At 50.8% G+C, this 18411-nt stretch overlaps 2 protein-coding genes across 2 annotated transcripts; both read left to right on the forward strand.

Annotated features, from left to right (window-relative positions):
• Positions 1–314: 314 nt before the first annotated feature.
• Positions 315–2306, forward strand: LOC117851384 (patatin-like protein 3). Its single transcript, XM_034733191.2, has 2 exons — positions 315–1378; positions 1488–2306. Exons 1-2 carry the CDS (start codon positions 476–478, stop codon positions 1821–1823), a joined length of 1239 nt encoding a protein of 412 aa, XP_034589082.1. The 5' UTR covers positions 315–475; the 3' UTR covers positions 1824–2306.
• Positions 2307–6924: 4618 nt separating this feature from the next.
• Positions 6925–17816, forward strand: LOC117852598 (cold-responsive protein kinase 1). The gene is made up of 7 exons (XM_034734750.2): positions 6925–7220; positions 15597–15782; positions 15862–15977; positions 16055–16265; positions 16381–16618; positions 16902–17052; positions 17164–17816. The coding sequence occupies exons 2-7, from the start codon at positions 15713–15715 to the stop codon at positions 17521–17523; spliced, it is 1146 nt and encodes a 381-aa protein (XP_034590641.1). The 5' UTR covers positions 6925–7220; positions 15597–15712; the 3' UTR covers positions 17524–17816.
• Positions 17817–18411: the final 595 nt, after the last annotated feature.

Raw genomic sequence — 18411 nt, forward strand, 5'->3', positions numbered from 1 at the left:
CGAAAATAGACTTATGTATTCAGGAATCGGGATAACGTGTTGAAACATGTCACAAACACATTGTTAAAGATGCATTCACTTATTCCTCCGAAACATATTGCACTGACTAAGGTTTAGCTTGCTAATCAAGTGACAAATAAAATAGGAGAAAACAGAAGCATTAGCGCCAACCGAATAACCGAAGCGCTCAACAGTGGTGAAGGCCAGGACAGAACAGGACACGCGGCGCAACGGCGGTTACGGGCCACGAGCGCGTGTGCTACCATGCGCCGTGGCGGGAAGCTACCAGTCCGCGGCTCCAGTATAAATTCTCCCGGGAAGACGAGGCCGCACACTCACCTCGGCCTCTCCATCTCGCCTTCTTTCTTCCCAATCAATCGCCTTCTCCGGTTCAACCACGAGTCCACGACAAACAACTCGAGCTTTCTCCACGACCCAAGCCAGACGCCGCAGCCCACGTTGCGCACAAGGGGAGATGGCGACCGCGGCCACGCTCGCGCTGCCCGATCATCATCAGACGCTGCAGCTGCCGTCGCCGGCGGCGTTCGGCGGCTCCGACCGCCTGAGCCAGGAGATCTTCTCCATCCTCGAGTCCAACTTCCTGTTCGGCGCGGCCTCGCCGCTGGAGGGGGGTCCCTGCTCCGCGGGCCGCGTCCGCGTGCTCTCCATCGACGGCGGCGCGGACGGCGGCGCGCTGGCCGCGGCCGCTCTCGCTCGCCTCGAGCGCAGGCTGCAGGAGCTCTCCGGAAACCCCGCCGCGCGCGTCGCGGACTTCTTCGACCTGGCCGCCGGCTCCGGCGCCGGGGGGTTCCTCGCGGCGGCGCTGTTCGCGTGCCGGATGCCCGCCGACGCGGCGCGCGACGTCGTGGCCAAGAACCGGAAGGTGCTCTCCGGCCGCGGCGGGCGGGGCGGGCTGCTGTTCCGGCGCCCGGAGGCGGTGTTCAGGAAGGTGTTCGGGGACCTGACGGTGCGCGACGCCGCGAAGCCGCTGCTGATCCCGTGCTACGACATGGCGACCGCGGCGCCGTTCGTGTTCTCCCGCGCCGACGCCGTGGAGGCGGAGGCGTTCGACTTCCCGCTCTGGCAGGTCTGCGCGGCGGCGTGCGGGGTCGGCCCCGCGGAGGTGGCGTCGCTGGACGGGCGCACCAGGCTGCGCGCCGCGGCGGGTGCTGGAGGAGGGGGCGGCGCATCCGCCGCCGTGGCCAACCCGACGGCCGTGGCCGTCACGCACGTGCTCCACAACAAGCGCGAGTTCCCCTTCGCCGCCGGCGCCGGCGACCTCGTCGTGCTGTCGCTCGGCGGGAGCGCCGCTGCCTCGCTCCTCCGCCCCTCGTCCTCCAGCCTCCTGCGCATCGCCGGAGCTTGCCAGGCCGACATGGTACGCTAAGCCACCAAGATTGATTCTTTGTTTTTTATTCGACACGACTGTATTCCACTACCATTTGTGGCAAGCAAGACTGACCGGCCGGCGGCGCTTTTCATTTCAGGTGGACCAAGCCGTGTCAATGGCGTTCGGGGAGAGCAGGGCGAGCAACTACGTCCGCATCCAGGGCAACGGCATTGCCGCCGGCGAGACGGCGGAGGCGGCGCTGACGGAGCGGGGCGTGGAGTCCGTGCTGTTCCGGGGGAGGAAGCTCATGGCGCAGACCAACGGCGAGCGGCTCGACGGTGTGGCCGAGCAGCTGGTGCGGGAGCACCACCGGCGGCTGGAGAGCAAGACGCCCGTGGTGCTCGTAAAGCCCTCCGCGACGCCGCGGACGTCGTCGTCCTCGGCGTCCACGCTCATCACCGTGTCCACCAACTCCTCCTCGGAGTCGCCGTGAGACTACCCGAGACATCAGCAGCATCAGCTTCGGCTGGCTGGCTGGCTTAACTAGCGTGGCCTTCTTCTTCTTTTTTCTCTTTTATTTATTGGTTTGCTGGGTTTTTAGTTTAGCGCGGCGCCGGCGCCCGGGGTTTTGATTGCCTGCCGGTGCCGCCTCGCGCGCTCGCTCCCGGTCCCGGCCCGCGCTCACCGCCAACGACGACGACGGCGAGCGCCTGCGGCCGCCGGGAAGAAAGTGGAGGGCTGTCGAGCGAAGGGTGTCATCAGAGGTTTTTCTCTAGTGTAAGCTAGGAGATGGATGCTGCACGGGTGTATGTGTGCGGTGTGCGTGTGCTGCAAATTGCAATGTGTACGTAGAGAGAGTGCCCGGAGCTTGGATTGCGATGTGATGCTACTGTCGGTGTGGCGTTTACTGATCACAGCTGTTCCTGTCCGTGCGATTCACATTCACTCCTGAACTGAACATTTTGATCTTTTTTCACTGCCGTTCAACGCCATGGACTGATTGGTTAAGAACATGAAGAAAACACAGCGACACGACAGGAACTCGACGGTCAGAACCATCAATCTGCTCGCTCTATCTGTGTCACTGTGTGGAGGTGGAGCTCAGCTGCCAGTGCCACTTGGGAGAGAGGCCCCACCCGACAGGCTCTGCCGACCGACACCGACAGCATCATTGATGTCTTGGCGCAAAACAAAAAAGCACAAAAGGTTAAAAGCCCCCACTTGCATTCTTGTTGGGCCGGGCCGTACATTCGCCCGGTTTTTTGTCCGCGGAAAAAAATAAGTGCGAATGCGAGACTGCGCCCTGGAGAACAAGCAAGAAGAAGGTTCAATAAATAGGCCCCGGAAACTTCAGGCCCAACATACTTCTGCTGAAGCTTGTGTGGTTGTGGGCTAAAGGATCCACATCTTCTTGGGCCCAAGTTTTTGGCCCGTTTCAACAGTTCTTTTGGACCGGGGTGGGGGGGGGGGGGGGGGGGGGGGGGGGGGGGGGATGTTATCAGCATGGAGAGAAGAAAAGTCCACTGCGTGCGTACATACAAGGGAGGACATGATTCATGACACCGTCCACATGCATACAATTTTGAAATTAAAAGTTAGAAATCCTAAATCGATCATCCAAATTGAATTTCAATTGTACCACTATGTTTCTTATGATAAGATCTTCAAAACTAGACCACACTTGACTATGTTTGGATAATTTTTTTAAAAAAACTATTTTTAATTACGTAATATTAATTTTTCTTTACAAGGAACAAATACTTGAATAACCAAAATAAATATTAGTTTCATGCGAACAAAAATAATAACATGATAAACAAATAATTATAGATAGCGAGTAAAATACTTTTTACTGAACATAAGGGCGATTCTATAATGCAAATAAAAAAGACATGCTGTAACTAAAGATTGAAAATTTGATCGTTATAGGATAAAACAATAGAATATGACAATCAAATTTGAAGATTCTACATGTTCGTACCACTCGAACAAATTATACGAACTCAAGGAATACAAAATTTATACTGATCGAATAAATTATATGAACTCATGGAAAAAAATAATACACATAGAATAAATTGTACGAACTCGCAGAACAAAACAATAGTACACATCGAACAATTTATATGAACTCACGGAACAAAAGATCTACATACCTTGAATAAATTGAAAAAACTCATATAACAAAAATTTATATAACAGGAACAAATTATATGAACTCACGGAATAAAACAATTATATTATATGCATCAAGCAAATTATGCGAACTCATGAACTATATATGTGTATCTAGAACAAAATACACAAACTCAAAAAATAAAATTTTGAACACTTTGAACAAATACGTTGTGGACGTAGAATACATAATATAATCTATCTATAAAAAAGGTGAACAAATAAATTGTGCATAGGAAGTGAGGAATGAATGAAACTAAACAAAAAATTGCAATAAAAGAAATAATAGAAAAGTATTAATAAGAAATACATAATAAAAGGGTAAAAACACTTAGATCAAGAATAAAGGAAAACCAAATAAAAATAAAAGATAAGAAAGATGAAAATTGAAAAAAAACATAAAGTATTAATACATTTATAGCACACATTTAGGAGAAAAAAGAAACATAGAAAATAAGGGAAGAAACATGAATTATAAATATACAAACGAATATTATATACTTCAAAATATCTAAAATGATTAAAAGTAAAGGTCGATAAAAAAGAACAAGGAAATGAATAGAAAAATAAAAATAAAAGAAAACAAAGAATAAGGAATATCTTTTTTGCGAGGAAGAATAAGGAATCTCTATAAGAGAATTAGAAATAAAAAAAGAAAAACATGAAGGAAATCAAAACAAAACCTAAGAGAAGAAAACAAGGAGATAAATGGGATGCACGATGCTTGGTGGTGCTCTATAGCAAATTGTTGTGTGAGGTTGCTTTCACTACTCAAGTTATTATTCAATTCAATATGCTTGAAATCATCTAGTCTCGTTGCAGCAGGTGAGTCCAATCCATGTGCGCTGCTGAGCTGTCAGTACAACGGGCCATTAGAAAATGGGAAATTTGTCCGTAGGACACTACCGCCCTATCTAAACTTTAGCATCTATCCCATCGAATGTTTGATGCTAATTAGGAGTATTAAACATAGTCTAATTACAAAACTAATTGCACAGATGGAGTCTAATTTGTGAGATGAATCTATTAAGCTTAATTAGCCCATGATCTGACAATGTGGTGCATCATGGGCTCCACGCCCCCGCCGGCCACCGCCAGCCGCGCCGCTCGAGCTCATCGCCGTTGCCCACCATGAGCTGCGCGCCTGCGCTGCTTGAGCTCCCTGTCGGCGCATGCCCCGTGTGAGCTGCTTGCCGTTGCTCGCGAGCGAGCTCACCACCGCCGCCCATCATTCGCACTCTTGCTGCTACTCGTGCACGAGATCCGCCACCGCCGCTCACGGGCAAGCACTCTGTCATCGCCCGTGCGAGCTCGTCAAGCACGACTGCATGAGAGAGGGGCTACCGAGGGGAGAGGGGAGGAAGCAGAGAGAGTTGAGAGGGAGAAGATAACAGGTGGGCTCCATAAAGGATAAAATGGTCCTTTTACCCGTCCTCTCAGCTGGAAATGATTAATTTATTCGATGTGACGTGTTACATAGCAAACTAGACTTTCACGACGTTCTAGAGACAAAAATCAATTTTGCGATGTGTTCGAGACAAAATTTCCATTAGAAAATATACTTGAGCCAATCCGCTACTCCGGCCTGCTCACGGACCGCAGAAGGCGACACGCTGCGAATTTGCAGCATATGGAATATATGGTATCCATCGGAAGAAGGATCCTGGGGCTGGGCTCCAAGCACTTCACACGAGGGACATGCATGGACGTTATGGACAGGGTCATCAAGGGGAAAACGAGACTCAACCTAGCTAGGAGCCGGTTTTTCATTAATTAAAAAGAAAATAAGCATCCAAATTCGAATGCTATAAGATTTATAGTCAGGATGCACAACTACATCACTTCCTTGCTGCAAGAAGGAGGAGGACGTCGTACGAAGTTTGGCTTGCATGTAGCCCAAGCCAGCGCACACACACTCATCCTTTAGACATTCAACCAAGCCAAAGAGATTCCCACATTATTAATTTTCCTGACAACCACTCACAAAGCCATTGGGGACATGGGTAAGTCGAACATGGCAGAGAAAGGTTGAGGGACATGGTACGTCCACGAGCATGTGAAGTTGCTACTGAGGACATATAATTCGAATACTTCACTCCCATTCACAAAGTACGTGGAAGGCCAACTGTTGCCCTAGATGGATACGTTCTGCCTTTCGCATCCACCGTCGTACCACCCCCGCCTTTCTGCCTCCTGCCGACGCGCTCTCCATCTCCGCACGCTGCTCGCGCCCCAGGCGCAGCGGTAACGACGACGGGCTGATCGATCCGATCCGGTTGCCGGCCGGCTAGGCTAATGACATGCTGCTTCATTCTAGCTACCGGTGCTAACTAACTAACTAATCTAATCTAATCTAGTGTCAACTGGGCACCGAAGAAGAAAGGTTGACAGGAACGTCTGCGAGTAAGTGTGATTACAAGCGAGATGATTTGGCCGGACTCGGTCGATCAAAGCTTAAAGGCATCGCCTTCCTGGAAGAACCTGATCTCTCTATCGGTTCTTTAGTTCCAAGGCGATTTGCTCCTTTTTTATTCACTCGTGCACGCGCTTGATGATGCATATATATAGGATATGGCAAACTGGTGTGAATTCTGCACGCGAAGGTGAGGGAAGATCAAAGGTCTTAACGAGGTCGATGGTTTCTAGTTTGGCCGGACGACACTCCCAATTCCCAAAGGCGTCGTCGTCGTCTGCCCTGCCGCCGCCGGCCGCTGCATACCGGAACCGAACAGGACCACGGCTCAACGAAACGTGTGCTTTCCTTCGCTCGTCGCATCCAGAGGCCAGGTAAACACGCACCATGTGCTATAAAAAAAAAAGGGTTACAGTAACCAATTGCCTTCCTCGAAGCTCCCCGTCGTCCATAAGATCGATCGGAGAGACGGCCAGGCAACGTCGTATTCGTCCCGGGAGCAGCGACAGTGAATCGACCTGGGGCCTGGGGCACGATTCGTTCCGGCGACTTTTCTCCCCTCGAGCTCGAGTCAAGGACACTGCCGACCGGTGCTGCAGTGGATATCGGTTCTTGCTGGACCTACACAGCTTTCAGCCACCTACTGCATTCTTTCATTCAAATCTAGCCATTGCCAGGTTCGTATCACTAACAATTTCAAGGTTGCAATGCACCTTTGATCACTTCAATTTTCAATACTGGTATCTACTAGGTAGGTTGGTGTATACACTATAGCCAAGTCAATCTGAATTCAGGCCACAGCCTCCATCCAGCTCACCAAGGCGGAGCCGGAGGTTTCCGCGGTGGTGACGCGGCCGCGCCAAACCCACCGATCCGGTCCCCGAGCCCGCGTCCCGGTCCCGGCCAGCCGCCAGCCTGCTCGCCCGCCCGCCCGCCCGCTCGCCCAGTCAACGGCTTGACTGCGCCAGCCACGCCTGCTGCCTTCAGCCTTCCGCTTAAGAACATGCTCCGGACCGGTGTCCTCTCCTCCCATCCCCACCTCCGTTGCGCGTTCGACCAGCCGGAGAAACTTCCAAGGCCGCCGCCGCCTTTGATCGACGGACCCCCCTTTCCTCCCTCCCCGCCCTTGTCCGTGCGGCGGCCCCGGAGCCGGAAGCTCCCCGGCGAGCCCGCCTAAGTTACTCGCTGCGGCGGGCTGTTTGCGTGGGTATTCGGCGGCTGCGGCTCCCGGTTCGCGCGGCGGGGGAGGTTGCGCTTCGGCGGTTGCATCCACCACCTCTCTACCTCGCCGCTGTGCTCCAGGTGAGTTTCGCTCCCTCGTTGGATTTCGAGGCGAAAAGATTCGCCTTTTGTTTCCTTGTGTTGCCGGCCGGTTGCGTGCGTGCGCAAATCATTTGGTTCTTGCTGCCGCCTGTTGCGTTTCCCTTCTTGTGCAGAGGGGACTGCTAGGTGACTCGATCGCTCCTTCTGCGTCTCTGATCGAGCAAAGCCGCGTAAGTTAGGACGAGTCACTAAGATTAACCGACTTACTTATCGTCTGCCGACAGCCTAGCGAGTAGCGATGAGTAGCAGTTTCATAAGAGTAGTTGAGGAGATTTTAGCTTGCATCCGGACTCTGCTTGTCAACCTTACACATGCAAATCTGATACCATGCCGGGGATTCAGTACAAATGTGCAAATTGGACCCCGATCATGTTGCTTGTAGTAATCAATTGGAGTCCAGCGCATATATTTCTAGGCGTCACTGTTCAGTGCCATGGGCTTCAATCGGTTGTTTTGCTGTACGGAGTATTTTCTTGGTCTGGTTGTTTATTACGGACAACAATCAGTTAGATAAGCAATGACGTACAGATTGCACACATACTTCTTTTGTCTACTGATGACACATTTTTGGTGGGGCTGTCTTCTCCATTGTTTATTGACAGAATGAAGCGCGTACGGAGTATATTTATTCCTTTTTCTTCCAAAGTATGTATGGTTTGTTAGGAAAGGAGACTGATGTTGATGCCTATCTAACTATTATAGGAGGCAGTTTGACTTGCACAAATATTGTAGTGGACCTAACCTACCGCATTTGATCGTATTTTTTTTGAAACCGTATACCCAGCGGAGATTGCCGGGCTTGTATTAATTAATAGAGAAGAAACGCAAGGCCTAAGCCAAAGAACAAGGAAAAAAGGTATAATTGAAATGTACAAAGGAGAGGGTGAAAACAGAAACGAAAAGCAATCACTCCTCCATATGCAGATAGAGCCTAGGTGCCTTGCTCCCGCTAAAATCCAGCATCGCGCCTCCTCCTTGATTTTGCCAAGTAGTTGGTCAAGGCTTTTGAACTTGCGTTGAAAAACTCTAGCATTGTGGTCCTTCCAAATTTCTCGGGACATGAGAATGATCAATGATCTTAAGCCCTTCAGGGGAGCTCCACTCATTGAACCTATTTGTGTCCACCATTGGCTGCCGGCTGAAAATGTAGACCAATCTCATCTAGGCGGGATGTGTTCAGCCATCCACTCAAATATTTTGTCCCAGACTCGTACAGCATAGCGGCATTGCGTTAGCAGGTATAATAGTGTTTCGTCGTGTAAGTGGCAAAGCATGCAGACCTTTTGGTCTAGCTGCCGGGAAGGAAGCTAGGATTGAATCCAGGTCGACCTTGTTGCAACATATGGGTGCTACCAAGCTTTTCTGAATGTCAGTGCTTAGTCCGATGACGCGGCCAAATTTGTCTAGCAGTTCTTTGATGTTCTGAACATCCGCGGCTGTCGGATTGATAAAAATTACTGCACCGTCCGCGTATAACGATAGGCATAGCCGAGCACTTTTTCCTCTTAGTTTTGATAGAGTCCTCTTTTCGGTCGCCAGGTGAAGCCATTTTTGCAGCGGGTCTATTGCTAAGACGAAGAGGAGGGGTGATAGCGGGTTCCCTTGGCGGAGCCCTCGGCCATGCTGAATGTTCTCTCCCGGTGCGCCATTCATGAGAACCTTGGATGTGGCAGTGCTTAGTAAAGTCATGACCCAGCTTCTCCATCTCGGGGGGAAACCTCAGCGATGCATAAGGTCTAACAGGTAGTCCCAGCGCACGGAGTCGAAAGCCTTGGATATGTCTAGCTTTAGCATGAGAGACGGGGTTCTAGATGAGTGGAACCGCCGAGCGAGGCTTCTTACATACGTGAAGTTGTCGTGTATTGCTCTTGTTTTAATGAAGGCGCTCTGGCTCTCCTATATCAACGTGTTCATGAATGGTTGCAGTCTTAGGGCCATCATCTTCGTTATGATTTTTGCTACAGCATGGATGAGGCTTATTGGCCTGAAGTCCGTGATAGAATCACCTTCCTCCTTTTTGGGTATTAGCACTATGTTGGTCGAATTGAGGATATCGAATAAATCATGGTGAAGGCTGTGGAAAGCATTGATCATGTTCATCAGTTTTGCTCTAATTATGCCCCAACATTTATGGAAAAAGTTAATTGTAAAACCGTCTGGTCCCGGAGCCTTATCTTTGGGCATGAGCTTGAGCGCCCTTTTGACTTTGTCCTCTGTGAATTCCGCATCTAGAGAGGAGAGATCGATGGACGGCCAAGAGAGAAGGTCCTAGTTGAAGTCAATTTCTTGTCTCGGTTACGTTGGCGAAGTGTGTTTGGCCGATGTCAGCTTTGTCTTGTTGCGTTGTTACCCAACCATTTTCTTTCTGAAGTTTGGTGATGAAATTCTTCCTTCTCCTAGAATTAACCTTTAGGTGGAAGAAACGTGTGTTTGCGTCACCTAGCGAGAGGTTCGTTATTCTAGAGCACTGTCTTTTACATAGTCGTTCTAGAATCGCAAGGCCCATTATCCTTTTCTTCAGTTTGGAACGCGGGGCTAACTCGTCGTCAGATAGAGTTCGTGACTCTTGTGCGATGTCTAGCTGGAGGATGACCGATTGCGCCATATGGAATTGAAGCTTCGCTTTTGAGGATAGTTTCTTGCTCCATTTTCTCAAGGCCAGCGCCGTCCTGGCAAGCTTGAAGTTTAGACGATGTGCTGGGTTTGTGTGGGTGTTTGTAGAGGACCAGGCATCTTGAACCACTTGTTTGAAACCCGGCATAGAGAGCCAAAAGTTCTCAAATTTGAAATATCGTGGTCACGGTGGACTCTCTTGGTTGGATAGTAGCAATAGGCAGTGATCAGATAGCAAAGTGGATAGGGCTTGCAGTACATGGGACGAGAAGGTCAAGTCCCAGGCATCGTTACAGAAGACTCGGTCAAGACGAACTAAGATTGGGTTACAACGTTCATTGCTCCAGGTGAACTTCCTATTTTGTAGGTGACTTTCTTTGAGCTTGTAGGTGTTTCGAGTTTCTCGAAAACTTCACATGCTGTTGAGGTTTAAGTTTGAGTTGTTCTTATCTCTTGCTCTATAGATTAGGTTGAAGTCACCGAGAATTAGCCATTTGACGCCCTGTTGTGGTGCTGAACTTCTGATTTCCTGTAGGAAGTTGATTTATTGTAGCCTCATGTTGGGTCGTATACTATCATTAGCAAGAAGACGTTGCAGTCGCTTTTATGTTCACAGTAGCGGACAGTGAGAAGTCACGTTTCGTGATGCAGTCTAGGTTCACCACGTCATTGTTCCATAGGATCAGAATGCCTCCCCGTGTACCTGAAATTCCCCCCACCGGTAAAAAAGTGAAGCTACGTAGCCTGAACCCTCCCACGTCTAGAGTTAGCCACTCATCAATTGATGACATCTTTGTTTCCTGGAGACAAACGATGTGGCAGGAGGATGAAGCAAGTACTTGCTGCACGGTCGATCGACGCGCTTCCGAATTATGTCCCCGAACATTCCAACATAAGATATCAAGATCGTTAGCTGCCATGCGAAAGAACCTTGAAGCTCTGCCGATGTAAAGAAGCGCTAACAATTAAAGAAGCAATAAATGTGCATATTACACCGCCAGCAGTTCTGAAAGTAGACCATGAAGATGAAAGAAACGAAATTTGTAGGATGAGTCCGGCGCTACTGAACTCCCTGCGCGGAGGGACGCACTGGAGAGCCGTTACAAAGGTTGGAACAAAATACATGGTGAGGATAAAACTCAAAGGTTTCTTCATTCTAAGCCGCATTGTTGATCTCCGTCGGCGCTTCCATCGCTTCTGGGCCGCCAATCTTGATGAGAGTGCTGGTCGCCTTGCAAAGGTCTTCGGTCTTCGTCATCAAGATGGAATAGCGCCGTCATAGCCTTGATGATGAACTGGGTCATGGGCCCTAGAAGGTGGCAATGAAGTCCCTCATTGCATCCTCTGCCGGCGTGGTGTCGTCCTTGATGTAGCCTAGGCGGTGGCATAGAACATGATTCGTCCTTTCTTACACCGAAAGATGTTTGATCTTGCTGCAAGCTTGCCGTTTGCTGCAGCGCAGGCTTGAAATCTCCACTGTGGGCTTCTTGAGATGACGACCCTTCCTCCTTGGGGCAGGCGGTGGATTTGGGAGGATTCCCTGATCCGAAGTGGAGAAGAGCTCAACGATTCCTCTAGGAGATGCATGTGAGTTTAAGTGAGGGGTGGACTACAGAACCTGGAGGGTCTGGTTGCTGTGGCCGTTGCTTTTGTCGTCATTTGTGCCGGACCTCTCCTGCTGGTGCTGCGGGTGCCCGTTCATTCTGGTAGTGAGCTCCTGGACTAGGCTGAGGTCACCATCCACAGCACCTAGGGGGCTGACCGGGTCTTGGACGGCGACGACGTTGACGTTGCCATCCCTTTGCTGCTGGTGCTGCAGGCGCTCGCGTTCCTTGGCGGCCGCCTCTTGCAGATTGGCGAGGGCGTCATCTACCTCCTGTATGGATGGGGAAGAGGGAGCAGGTAGTTTCTCTTTTATGCGGTAGAAGACACGGCGTGCAGACACCATTGTGTTAGATTGCGTGTATGGTACCTTGTAGCCTTGCTTGTCACTCCCAACATCGAACCAGGCTTCGTCTCCCGGGTGTTTTGCCAGTTTTGCCGCCTTGGAGAAGAGTTGTTGCAGTGGGCGAGGCGATAGGATGGCCTGCGCCGCCGGCTACAGTTTGGACTGCAAGTTGAGCAGCTTCTTGGCCGCATCCTCCATGGTGGCGACGTTGAGGGAGAACAGGAGCTTGAGGTCTCTCTATCTTCGGGCTTCCAGCTCTTTAGGTGTCATTGGAGTGTCGTCGTCGATGGTGGCTTCTCTGCGGCATCCCCCGTAGGTGCCAGAGCTCTGGCTCTGGCATCGTGGAGAGCGTGACCGCTCCTCGCGTGTCGTGTCGTGACCGCACCCATAGCCATCATTGTGGCTCCGTGCGTGGTCGCGTGGGTTGCGTGGCCAATGGTCACGATCGTCGTCGTCGTTGTGGCCGTTGGCGTCGAAGGCGTCGTGGAAGTCTGGGTGATCATCGATGTGGTCGCGACGCGCACGGTCATGACGATCCTCCTCCTCACGCCCGTTCCACCGCTCTTGTACGCATGGGGGCGGTGGGTGCTGGAACGACTCAAACGCGGTTGTCGGCACCTGGTCACCATCCCTGACGCCCCAATACCAGGGGAGGTGCCGCCTCTTTGGTTCACCCACGGCGACATCTGGGTCGTGGTGGTCGGTCGACACATTGGAGGAGTCGTGTATCTCCCAGATGTGGATGTTCACCCGGTGCTTGATTTCGCGCTGCCACCATTAGGGGGGGGTGTCCAGGACCTGCACAGAGGAAGAAGAAGCATCCAGGGCTCCGGTGGTGAAGATTAGCCACATGACCTTTGGGATCCTGCTTGGGTCGGCCGTCCAAGCCCACAGCTCAATCCCGCAGGTGTCTGTTGGGTGCAAGAGGTTGGTGTCCACACACTAAAGCGAGCAGGTGCAGCCGACGATCCTCTCGACGAGCTTTGGCTACCATGAGTGCGTCGGGACGCTGTCGAGGACGATGCGCACCTTGTAGAACAGCGCCGCACCGAGGGCGCCCATGAGGCTTCGCCATGGGCAGACGCAGACCTCCGCGCTGTGGCACTTGAACTTGCCTTTTGCGTTGACCTCCTCGGAGCTGCGCCTGTTCTGGAAACGGATAAGGAACACTTCAGGGCGGTGCCTGGTGACGTCGACGTCGCCGGGCGCAGCCTGAAATCAGCGATGAGGGCCTCCTCTAGGTGACGCACCGTGGTGTTGGGCGGGACGCGCATGGCCCAGGTGACCAGAGCACATCCCTCCCAGTCCCGCAGCTCCCGCTCCAGCTCGAAAGAGGTTGGGACATGGAGCCTGTCCTCCTCTGGCCTAAGCGCCATGTCGCCGACTCTGAAGTCCCTCATCTTCGCAGGGCGGCGAGGAGCAGCAGGTGGTGGCCCAGGGGGTTGGCGGCGAGGGGGAACATGGCCTTGTTTGTCTTGAACAGAGCTGGGGTTGCTACGGTTGCGGTCGGTGGCGCGGCAGAAGCTTTGTTTGTGCCCTTGCCGGAGACAGCGGAGGCAGCTGATGGGGTCCCTGCAAGAGCTGGCGTGGTGATCTCGGGCCAGGCAACTGAAGCAACGGCCTTGCGTTCGGAGGTGGAAGGCAGTTTTGGAGAGGGGTCCGGCCGCGAGTTTCCTTCTTGAATGCTTCTGCACCGGTTGAGCAGAGGAGGTGGGTAGCGGGGACGGGCGCCACCTTGAATGCTCTGTGCGTGGCCTCCATCGCCTCTCCTTCACACGGGTCTAGCCTGGCTCGTCCTCACCGTGCTGCACTTTTGCCACCGGAGGGTGATGCGATGCCGCGAGTCTCGATGGAGCGGCATGGCGCAGGCTCCCATCGCGTTGTGCATTGACGTGGTAGGCAGAGTGGTGGGTGGGCGCGGCGTAAAATGAGCTTCTGCGGGGAGTAGTAAAGGCGGATCTTGGTATGCGGCGCGGTGCCCGGCGGACGCGGCTGGCAAAGAGGTGGGGTGGCACGACATAGAAGGAGCTTCTGTAGGGGATGGATATGGTGGATCTGAGGGGGTGGCGTGGCGGATCTTGGCGGGGTCGATGCGGATTTTGGCGTGGCGGAACTGGGCCCGACGGACAATATCTGCGTAGGAGGGCGGATTCTGGATGGAGATGGGTGTGGCAGGAATGGCGATGTTGTCGAGGTGATTGGGAAGGACGGATCTGGACGGCGGCAGCGGCGGTGGTGACTCCCTCCACAGACCAGCTGGGTCTGTGGGGGGATGCCAGGGGGAGGGGGGAGGATACGAGGCCGCAGAGTAGACGTGGGGCCTAGACCGCGGGACATGGGGTGGGGTGGACGCGGGTGGCGGAGGAGCGTGGGCGGCATCGCCGGACCTGGCGGCGTCGGGGCGGGAGGTAGGGGGGGGGGCATGATACTCAGTATTATCGTCAATGTTTTGATCGTATTATAACTGTCACCTGAATCGGTGCTACGGTTGAAATACCAGCGTTTCCGCTCAATGGACATCATCGGTAAGGTTCGATGATCTTGCCTGTGCTGACGTGCTAGTTCCTTTGTGAATTGGCGATAGGGTATGAGACCATGGGTGCTGGAAGCACTCGTTTGTGCATCAGTGGTTTTCCTGCTCCTGTCATGCTTCAAGTGAATTGTTTATTATGTTGTCAACGGGATTTAGGAATCAGGAAGCATGGAATTATGATTTAAATGGCATGGAAAAGATAGGTATGGTCATACGGAGGTAGTTCATGCGTGCACATGCATACCAAGAGTGAGAATAAAAAACAAAATTTAAAGTGCTCGGACCTTGTGAAAGAAATAAGAAACTCCAATGATACAACCTAGGATAGTTTCTTATTGATCTGCCACGCACGTATCACATCATATGCATGTACTACTTTTTGGTAACATGAAGTTTCTGATTAAGTTAGGAGCTTAGGATATGGGAGCTGAAAACTCTGCTTTGCGCACTAAGGGTTTTCTTGCTCCTGCTCTTGCTTGAAGTGAATTGTAAATTATGCGGTCAATAGGACTCAGGAAACTGGAAGCCTGGAATTATGATATATTTTTTTGAGAGAATCAGCAGGGGATTCCCCTACCTATATTTTTTATATATGTGTGTAAAGGATGTGAGAGGCTGCAAGCCCAAAAAGAGTAAAAGAAAATTACAAAGGTAAACTACTCAGCCACAATTTTAACTTATCACTAATTGCTGGTTTGGCAATTATGATATGTTTAGCATAGAAGAATCAGTTGCTGTGTCGACAGTCTATGCAGGCACATGGAAATCAAGAGCATTGCAACAACCTCTCTGTGGTTATATCTATTAGAACAAAATTGAGATTTTGACGCGCTTGGGCCATGTGAAGCAAATAAAATTCCCATGGTTACTCTACAAGTCTAACTATGCCACCTACTTTTTTTTCCTAACTGCAATGCACAATGACATCATATAAATTATGTACAGTAGGTTTCTGGTTGAGGTTTTGTTATTAGAAGCATACATCATATATCCTTTTCAGTCTTCAGTTACTGCGATTATGGGGAAATATTTTTTTGCCAATATACATTTTGTATTATCTCTACTGGCGTTCAGTTTCTGGCTTTTTCCATGAACTTCCATTATCTGCAAAGTACAATATACTCCCACAGTGGTGCGGAAATAAATTTTGCCCAAATTAAGTCCAATTAATGGTTGCAAGGATATGTAGATAGTTGCCTAGTACATTGTGTATACTACTACTTACATAACCATGGCCTCTGTTCATGTCCTCATGTTTCAGGATATGATGGCTGCTGCTGAATGTCGATGAAATTCGCTTATAGATACTGAACTGCCATCTAAGTTAAATGAAACACAGCACAACGGTGTGCACTGAGAGTTTGAAACCCGTCAGCAATGAGTTGTTTTTCTCACTTTTTCAAGAGGAAAAAGGGGCCCCAACAACAAGATGATCCATCTAGTGTTTGTAAGATCTCTTACACTACGGTTATGTGGAAATTCACCACTTGAATTGCCTTTCTGACACTTAAGACTTACTTCGACAGACTTCACTGGTTCTGAGAATATAACGAGATACAGCTACAGGGAACTGGCTAGAGCAACATCCAATTTTGACCAAACCAATAAGATTGGTGAGGGAGGCTATGGTCCTGTCTACAAGGTAATAGCAGAACCTTAGTCAATTTGATGGTAGACCAGAATACATTATTGGTGTCTGAAACCAGCTTACCACTGCAGGGAACGCTCAGGGATGGAACAGCTATTGCCGTAAAGGTTCTGTCTTTGCATTCTAGACAAGGTGCAAAGGAGTTTCTTAATGAGCTTCTTGCAATCTCCGATGTAGCACATGAGAATCTTGTCAAACTCTATGGCTGCTGTGTAGAAGGGAACCACAGGATCCTTGTCTACAAATATCTTGAAAACAACAGCCTTGCACATACCCTTCTAGGTAGTTTCTCTTTACACTGAATCCATGATATTGTTTTCTGGAGTGCTGTTCCTTTCTCAAGATGAAATGTTTAGATGTTGTAACATTCTCGTGCTTGCCTCATGCCTTGTTATAGGTTCAGGGCATAGCAGCATCCAATTCAACTGGAGGGCTCGAGTAAATATTTGCATCGGTGTTGCCCAGGGATTGACATTCCTCCATGATAGTGTCCGCCCTCACATTGTCCACCGCGACATCAAGGCGAGCAATATTCTTCTTGATACGGATCTTACGCCAAAAATATCTGATTTTGGTCTGGCAAAGCTTCTACCTTCGGATGTGTCACATGTTAGCACAAGAGTCGCAGGAACTCTGTAAGTGAAAATTATTGTTGTTGCCTTACATCTTGTTGATATATGTTCTCTTATAACTTCTGTTCTCCACCCCTACATTTGCGCTGGTGCTGGTTCTAATGGTCCTTTACCTAGTTGTGAGAAGCATTGGTTACTAGAATTGTTCAGAGTTACCTTAGGTTTCATTGATCTAATCTGATCAAGGAGTGCAACGAAAAGAACGAAATCTAACTATTGTGTCATCACTCAAAATGGTATTTGTGGCGCTCGTATTACATTCCTCACATTGTAGTTTTGCTTGCAGAGGTTACCTGGCTCCTGAATATGCAATTCGAGGACAAGTGACACGGAAGGCAGATGTCTACAGCTATGGCGTTCTTCTTATTGAAATAGTTAGTGGAAGATGCAATACTGATACGAAATTGCCCTATGATGATCAGATTCTTCTTGAGAAGGTATATATCGCGTGCTATTAGTACAAATAGTATACAAAAGAAATCCAGTTGATATGAATGTTGGTGCTTCAAATTGATTTCTGAACAAAACACTTCTTATCCACTTTGCAGACATGGAGATACTACGACCAGGGGAATCTAGAGAAGATCATAGACAGTTCTCTGGGCGATGATCTGGACGTCGACGAAGCCTGCAGGTTCCTGAAGGTCGGGCTCCTCTGCACCCAGGACTTCACGAAGCGGCGGCCGGGCATGTCAGCGGTGGTCGCCATGCTGAAAGGCGAGGCGGACGTGGACACTGAGATGATCAGCAAGCCCGACGTGATCAGGGACTTCAGGGACCTGAAGCTCCGGAGCAGGGCCACGTCGTCGACGCTGCTGACCTCCATCATGGCGCGCTCGTCCCCGCTGTCGTCTGGAGAGACGACGCGGACCTCCATCACCTTTACAGCGATATCGGAGCGCGACTGATGATCGGCGACGAGGCTGGATGCAACTGCGACCGTGTAGCTAGTGCAAATTGGATGTAGCATAGGCGAGAATTCCTTTTCGGTGGATGTGATTTTGGTGTGTATAGATGTGCTTCTCCCCGGTTATAGTGGATGAAAAAAATTGGTTATAGCTTCAGAGACAGAATCGACTTCTGAAGTAAAGAAATGGAAATCTGCTCGTTTCAACCTTTTATTGTCTGTACATTCAGAAAAAGAGTTGTTAGTATCTGTATGACTGTATAAGTGTATATATATGAAGTGCAGATTCAGTCACTGTCAGGTAGCAATGCAGCATCCTAGTGTCAACTCTACTCGTAGTCATAGCCTGTTCATGAGCAACGGCGTTATTACAGAGTTGGGACGCCTGCACACGACGTGTTCTGTTCTCTCTAGTGCTCTGTACTTCGGCCGGAGCTTCTGTGTGTCTTGTGATCAGTTCCTGTTGGCACAGCGAGCGCAGCTGCATTGAGGCACGCACGCCGAGGGCACAAAGCGTGCAGGCCCCGATCGATCGAGCTGCAGTGGAAGTTAGGTCACCGCAGAGGCCGGCCGGCTGCCGGTGTCTCGCCGGCGGCCGACACGCGCGCAGGCCCTTGGATCGGGCAGGCAGGCAGCGGCGGCGGCAGCATCATGATGCGTGCAAGGCCGCGGCCGGCTGGCTGGCCTGGCGGCCACAGGCACCAGTGACCGGCCGGCCGGCAGGCCGGCAGTGTCCTCCGTCCCTGCCTCGGCACTCGCCGTCGCCGCCACTATGCCCGGCCCGTGCCCGCCCGGCCTGCACGCCGTACACGGAGGCGAGGCGAGACGAGACGCCTTCTTCCCGGAAGAGTACGTGATTGGTGGCGTGGCGCCGTGATCTCGGTCACAG

This window comes from Setaria viridis, chromosome 4, assembly GCF_005286985.2.
Source record: "Setaria viridis chromosome 4, Setaria_viridis_v4.0, whole genome shotgun sequence".
In the NCBI taxonomy this organism is placed as follows: domain Eukaryota; kingdom Viridiplantae; phylum Streptophyta; class Magnoliopsida; order Poales; family Poaceae; genus Setaria; species Setaria viridis.